Genomic DNA, 7,859 nt, shown 5'->3' with positions numbered 1-7,859 from the left:
GGAATCGAGGACGCGCAGGGTCGCGCGGAGCCGTTGAGGACGCGCTTGTGCGGTCGCGCGCTCAGGAGCCAAGACTGAGTGGAGACTGAAGACCAACGAGCGGGAGCACGTCCAGCATGAAGAGGCAGGGAGTCTCCACAGAGCGGAAACGAGCGCGGATACCGTCAGGGAAGGCTGGTGCGGAAGGTGGCAGGGTAGAGGGCCTTGGGGCGGGCCAGCGGGGGTCCTGGCCAGTGGACTCACCTCGGAATAGGTTCATAAGTTCCTCACAGTCCCCTGCACCGCACGGTGTTATGTCATTCAGGCTTTAAACGCGAGGAAACGGAGGCCCTAAGAAGGGGCGTGTAGCGAGAGTGGCCCAGTGATGGAGCCAGACGTTGTAGGTTCGAATCCTGGTGCCCCTACGCATTGCCGTACGACCTTGTTCAAGTTGGCTCACTTCTCTCAGCCTCGGGTTTCCCATCGCCAGTTGAGAATACCATTACTCACCTCATGGCATCAGCTGTGATAACGTAACGTCAAGCCCTGAGCACAGTGCCTAACCTGTGGTGATCGCTCAATAACCTGTAGCTGCTGCGACAAGTGATGGGGCTTGTCCCCTAAGCCACACAGCTACCAAGTGGCAGGGTTGTGGCCGCTGCAAGTCCTGACTCCTTCCTGCCGCACCAAAGGATGGCAGGGAATTTGGCAGATCCTTCCTCACTCCGTGAACTTTTGTTTCCTCCAAACCAGCGGTTCTCAAACTTTTTGATCTCAGGATCCCTTTACCCTCTAAAAATTATTGAGGCCTTCAAAGAGCTTTTATTTATGTGGGTTATATCGATTTTCACCACATTAGAAGTTAAATTTGAGAAATTTAAAGAATATTTATTTGTTAGAAAAGAACCATACTAAATCTCGTTATATATTAACATTAATAAATATGCTTTTTATGAAAAATAACTATATTTAACAAGTTTCAAAAATTGTGAGAAGAGTAGCAATATTTTATATTTTTTGCAAATCTCTTTAGTCTCTGGCTTAATGGAAGACAGCCAGATTCTTACACCTGCTTCTGCATCCAATCAGACATATCAGATAGCCTTCTGACTCTGTAGAGTTAAAAAGTAGCACTGTACACTTGAGAGTGAAAAAAGCAAATAAGGTCTTAGTATTATTATGAAAATAGTTTCCACCTCATAGATTCCCTGAAAGGGTCTCTGAGACCTCCCGCCCCCCCCTCCAGAGCTACCTGGATTATCACGCTTAGAGAACCGGTACTTCAAAAAAATGTCTTCTCCTTTGATGCCTAAAGTAACTTTGTTTCTTAGGACGACTGCTTTACTCTGCCTTCTGTCATAGTCTTTTGTGAACATCTCAACCGTCTCTTGGCCAGGGTCCTTTCTGATATGAGGCAAATTGTAGCCCTGCAGCATTGTCCAGTTAGATTGACCTGACACCTGCTGTGGGTATCAGGAAATTCATGGAGTTATGCAATATTGTGCTAAGAGCATAGAGTAGTATTTAACTCTCACAGTTTGAGACTGATTATCTTCTTTTAAATAAATGAAGCAATTGCAATCTGATTAGATAATAGGATTTTTTGTTTGTTTTTCAAATTAAAAATTTCTTTTTTATTATAAAAAATATCAGGTAAAAAATTCAAGCAATATAGAAAAGTATGAAGAAGAAAATAAAAGTACTTTCAAATCCCATCACCCATCCTTTTTCAGTATGTGCACATCCTCTTAGGTATTGTAGGTAAATATGCATTCGGTATTCTAAATCTTAAAAATTATGTGCTTAACTTAAAGGAGAAATAGAAATCTCTGTTTACATCACACTTTTTAGTGTAAATGCATGAATTTTAAACAATAAATTTGTAATTTTTTAGCCTTTAGAAAATATTTGAGTGACTACTGTGTGCCATGGTAAACACTGCTGGCTCTGGTGAGTGATAATAAAGATTTCTTACATAAAACCTAACTTAGGAACTTTAGATTAAGTAGGAGTGATCAGATAACTATCAACATAAATAATAAGAGGTAGAAAGTAATTAGTGTTTTAAAATGGGATAATTAGTGTCATAAAGAGAAACATAATTCATGAAGAATTATGTGAATTCAAGAGAGGAAGGTAGTTCCTACTTTGGGAGAGAGGGAAAATCATGGAAATGTGATCCAAGTGAGCCTGGGAAAATTTTAGCATTCAGAGATGAAGCTGGAAGGAATTTGTAGGTTGAGGAGATTACATCGCAAGAGCAGGGGTGGTGTTTGGGCCAAACTGTAGGCATATAGAAGAAATAATATGTAGTTTATTGAAATGATAACAATAATACTTTTTGAATACTTAGTGGATGCTTTGCACTTTACATGGACTATCTCATTTAAACCTCCTTACTCTGAGGTAGGTACTAAAACCTACCTGTTTTATAGAAAACTGAGGCTTAGGTTAAGTATCTTGACTAGGTTCACACAAGAAGTAAGTAGGCATCAGGAAATGAACTCACTTTCTGCTGTTAAATATATATTCCTTTTAAAGAAGCTAAAACATATTCTGCAGGCATTGGGAAACATTGAAGGAATCTTAGCTGGAATGTAATGAGGCCTGTATTTTAGGAAGATTAATGTGGCATTCAGTGTTTATTTTCCTCAATATTGTTTCTTACACGTATATCTGTGTACCTATTTTACAGTTCAGAGACATCAATTTAAAAATTAATGTGGTATTTCATTACACTCATGGGCCCTTGTGTGCTTGTCTGTTTCCCTATTATTGGACTTTTGGGTATTGGGAGCAAAATGTAAAATATTTGTGATAAATTGGTCTGAATGGGTGATACATTCATGAATTTGCATTTTTCTCCATGTATTTTAGGAGCAGCAAATGGATTTCTCATGGAAGTTTGTGTAGATTCAGTGGAGTCAGCTGTGAATGCAGAAAGAGGAGGTAAGAGAAATTTGAGAATGAGTGACAGTTGGCAACTCTTTTGATTCTTAAAAGGAATCCTGTGAACTGATCATGGAAATACTTGTGATCTGAAGGCAACCTAGTGGATGCTTTCAAAAACAGCCTACTAGAAAATCTTGTGGAATTATGGTCTTCCAGTCTTATCTCCCCACCAGATCACATTTTGTGTTAAATATCCACAACTTTGGTTTTAATCACTAACTTTGTTTTTTTTTTTTTTTTTTGAACGTAGCAAAGATTTAATGGAAAAAACTATTGATTTAAAGATGTTTTCAGAGATGTGTTGCCATTGTCATTAACTTTTTAGGACTTTTTAAAAAATATTTTCTTTTTTTAACCTCAATTTCAAACAGAAATGTCCTTAATCCCAGGATCAAGATTTTTTAACTTTTTATTATGGAAAATTTCAAACATATACAAAAGTAGAGAGAATGGTATAAAGAACCCCCATGTACCCATTACTCAGCTTCACCCATTTTCAACACATGGATAATCTAGTTTCATCTCTAGAGGGGTTGGCAAACTTTTTCTGTAAAGAGTGAGATAGTATATGTTTTTGGCTTTGTTGACCGCAGTTGCTCTTTGTTGCATTGTCTTCTTTTTTTAAACAAATCCTTTAAAACTGCAAAACCCATTCTTAATTTGGCAATACAAAGGAATGAAGTTCTGACACATGCTACAACATGGGTGAACCTTGAAAACATTATATTAAGTAAAAGAAATCAGTCACAAAATACCACATATTGTATGATTTCATTTATATGAACTGTCTAGATTAGGCAAATCTGTGGAGACAGAAAGTAGATTGGTGGTTGCCTAGGGCTGAGGAAGATAGGGAGAAGTGACTGATAAAGGGTACAGTTTTTCTTCATGGATTGATGAAAATGTTCTAAAATTGATTGTGGTGATCGGTGCACAACTCTGTAAATATACTAAAAACTATTGAATTGTATACTTTAATTGGGTAAAGTGTATGAATTATTTCTCAATAAAGCTGTTATTTTAAAAAACAGAAACATTCTTAGCTTGCAGGACTTAATAAAAATAAGCCATAGGCCTTTTTTTTTTTCAAAGTTAACTATTTTTTTAATGCAGTTTTATTGAGTTTTATTCACACACCATATAAACCATCCAGAGTATACAAAGTATATAATCACTGGTTCAGAGTATCATCACATAGTTGTGCATATTACCCCTGGTTCCATTTTAGAACATTTTCATTACTCCAGAAAAGAAAAAAAAAATAAAAAAAAAAAACAAATCCTCCCATTCCCCAACTCCTCCCCCCAACTATTGAAACATAGTATTGGTGTGGTACATTTGTTACTGTTGATGAAAGAGTATTAAAATATTGTTGACTATAGTCAATAGTTTGCAATTGGTAAATTTTTTTCCACAAACCCCTCCTTTATCATTAACTCCTTGTAATAGTGTCATACATTTGTTCTAGTTCATGAAAGAACTTCTTTATATTTGTACAGTTAGTCATCGGAATTGTCCACCACAAGATGTGTTGTACATGCCCATGTTTCAACCTCCAAATTTCATTTTGGTAACATGCATGACTCTAAACTTCCCCCCTTCCACCACATTCACACAGCATTCAGCACTGTTAATTATTCTCACAATAGCACACTTCTGTCACCTCTGTCCATTTCCAAATGTTTACTTTCAACCTAGTTAAACATTCTGTACATATTAAGTAACTGCTACCCATTCCTAGGCCTCATTCTTTGTCTTGGTAACCTACATTCTATATTTTATGTCTGTGAGTTTCCATGTTATAATTAGTTCATATAAGTGAGATCATACAATATTTGTCCTTTTGTGTCTGACTTATTTCACTTAACATAATGTCCTCAAGTTTCATCCATGTTGTCGCATGCTTCAGGACTTCATTCCTTCTTACCACTGAATAATATTCCATGGTATGTATATACCACATTTTGTTTATCCATTCATTGGCTGATGGACAATTGGGTTGTTTCCATCTTTTGGCAATTGTGAATTATGCCAGTATGAACATCAGTGTGAAGATGTCTGTTTGTGTCTCTGCTTTCAGATCTTCTGGGTATATCCCAAATTAGTGGGACTGCTAGGTTGAAAGGCAACTCTATACTTAGTTTCCTAAGGAACTGCCAAACTGTCCTCCACAGCTGTGGGCCTTTGCTGACTCCTGCTCTACCTTCCCTCTTCCAATGCCAGATTATTTTTAAGTAAATACCAGACACCATATCACTGCATCCTTAAATACTTCAGTATGTTATCTCCAAAATTTAAGGGCTCTTTTTTTTTTTTTTAACATAACCACGATGTCATCAATATAACCTTTTAAAAAATGACAACGTTCCTTAATATCAGCTATCTAGTCAGTTTCTTTTTTTTCCTTAAAGTTTATTTGTTGAAGAAACTGGGATATTCATCTTTTAGAGTTTCCCACATTCTCAATTTTGCTGATTGTTTACTTGTGGTGTCATTCAATATGTTCCTCATACCCTTGTATTTCCTGTAAAGTTGTAGTTAGGCCCAGAGGCTTGTTCAGATTCAGATTCGAGTTTTTCACAAGACTACTCCTTAGATAGTGTAACACATCAGGAGGATATAATGTCTTGTTTTCTTCTGTTTTTGTGATACAAAGATTGATCAGTAGATTGGGGTATTGTCAGCCTCATCCATCCTTTATAAAGTTTCCTGTCAGCTTTTCACCTAATATATTTTAGCAATCATTTCAGTAATGCAAAATGGTAATATAGTAAATCTAACATTTAGTTTTCATTTATTGATTAGAATACGTCTATAGGATTCTTTTCCTCATCAACTATTTGCTTACCCTGATGTTCAGTCTCTACAAGAAAGGCAGGGTAAATGCTTTCCCCTTATTTACTAGTTTTTAAGATAATGAGTTTGTTCTCTATCCTCCAGTAAATTACTTTATCATTGTAAGCCTAGATTTAGACATGTTTAATGTATTTCAGTCCACTTATTGATGCTCAAATATCACATCTTTGGCCCGTTGGAGCCTCTTCAAGCTGGTTCCTGAAACCTTTTGACATGATCCAAGTAGTCTGATAATTCTTTTGCTTTTAGCATCTCTTGTTCTTGAAAGTTTCTCAATTTAAGCTGTGCATAAGTAACTTTCCTTTTTCTTAAAGCTGAGAAAAATAAAGACTCTCTTGGAACAGATTATGTATTTTCTTATCAACAAAGAATTAGCGTTCCACTATGTCAATCCAGAAACTTTTCCTTTATTCTAAGTTGCTTCCCTATGCATGGAGAGGCAACCCTGTAATACAAAATTTTAAGAGACCGACTTGACCTAACTTGAATTAACTCTTAAGTTTGATCATCAGTAACGCAATTTGCAAAATATATTTGGGCTTAATAGGGTTCTATCTAGTTTTAAAATTTTATTTCTATCAGACCATTTTTAAGAATTTGTTGTATATTTGGAAAATAATATAAACAGTTTGCTGTTTAATAAGAGCTTATTTTAGACTAATAATTTTTGAGCAATGCTTTGATCACAGGTGCTGGTCGGATTGAATTATGTTCTGGTTTATTGGAGGGAGGAACCACACCCAGCATGGGTAAGTGTCCATTTTTCACAGCATTTTTTCATAGACATTTATAGATCCTGGAGGCAATTGATATTCATTTTCATTAGAGTACTCTACTGATGTTATGTTAACTTTATTATGGATATGTATGAGTTAGAAATGCTCATGGCTTTGAATAATAGAAAAGCTGTCTATTAAATACTTGATCAAATAGATTTTTTTTCCTTACAAATTAAAAAAAAGTTTGGAGGTAGGTAGTTACTCTTAACAATGGTTCTGCTGCTCTACCGTAATATCAAGGACCCAGGCCTTTTTTTAAATCTTTCTATTCTTGTATTCTTGGCATATTGACTTTTCATTTCTCCCTTCCTGGTCTTTGTGCTATTGTTGTCATACATTATACTTATAAATGTGTTACAATCCCCAAAAGGCATTGTTATTATTTTTGTTTAAAGTCAATTATCTTTTAAAGAGATTTAAATAATAAAAAAACAGTCATATATTTACCCATGTAGTTACCATTTCTGGTGCTCTTCATTCCTTTGTGTAGATCTGTATTTCTGTCTGGTTTCATTTCCCTTCTGCCTTTAACATTTTTTATAGTGCAGGTGTGCTGATGATGCATTCTTTCAGGTTTTGTATGTCTGAAACATCCTTCAGTCTTCATTTTTTGAAGCTGTTTTTTCTGGGTGTAGAATTCTAGGATGACAGTTTTTCTGACAAGAAATCTGCTATCATCCAAATCTTTTATGTGATGTATCTCTTTTCTCTGGTTAATTTTTAAGATTTTCTCTTTTTAAAATATTTTTTATTGTGAAATATATATATACAGAAAAGTGATAACTTTCAAAGTACAATTTAACAAGTGGTTATAGAGCAAATTTCAAAGAATGTTATGGGTTACAGCTCCACCATGTCAGTTATTTCCTTCTAGCTATTCTAGTAGCCTAGAAACTAATATATATATATATATATATATATATAAAGATTCAGTATTCATAATCCTTTGTTAAATCCTGTCTTGTCTGTTGTTACTCCTCCATCTCATTTGATCATTGTCTCAATCTTCAGGGATATCTGGGCAGTGACCACCCGAACTTGTTCTTATTTGAAAAGGGGTGTCGACATTATGGGGAAGGGGGATGCATCTGTTTGATGTTCTTGAAGGGGCTGTTTCCTCTGGGTTTTGGGACTTATCTGGCTTAGGAATATTCTGGACGATTTAGGTTTCTGAAAAGTAAACTTAGTGAGTGAAACTTTTAAAGAGTCGCAGATAGGGACCTGGGATTCTTTGGTATTTTCAGGACTGTTGTTAATTAGAGCTTGGCATACTGCGGGCATTTGGAATATCTA

At 35.8% G+C, this 7,859-nt stretch overlaps 1 protein-coding gene across 3 annotated transcripts in view; it reads left to right on the top strand.

Moving 5' to 3' along the window:
- The first annotated feature begins 2 nt into the window (after positions 1–2).
- Positions 3–7,859, top strand: part of CUTC (cutC copper transporter) — a 35,950-nt gene continuing 28,093 nt past the window's right edge. For 2 of the 3 annotated variants that reach the window (XR_005211967.1, XM_037804955.1), the window contains exons 1-3: positions 3–177; positions 2,857–2,928; positions 6,477–6,536. Coding sequence is in view for 2 of the 3 variants with exons in the window: in XM_037804955.1 (XP_037660883.1) it covers positions 117–177; positions 2,857–2,928; positions 6,477–6,536 (193 nt within the window). In the remaining variant the exon portion in view is untranslated. The remainder of the gene's footprint in view (positions 178–2,856; positions 2,929–6,476; positions 6,537–7,859) is intronic. The other variant, XM_037804956.1, reaches the window with a different exon arrangement.

The sequence above is a fragment of the Choloepus didactylus genome, chromosome 15 (assembly GCF_015220235.1).
Source record: "Choloepus didactylus isolate mChoDid1 chromosome 15, mChoDid1.pri, whole genome shotgun sequence".
Taxonomy (NCBI): Eukaryota; Metazoa; Chordata; class Mammalia; order Pilosa; family Megalonychidae; genus Choloepus; species Choloepus didactylus.
The sequence above is the reverse complement of the archived record's forward strand: the minus strand, read 5'-3'. Positions and strand labels throughout refer to the sequence as shown.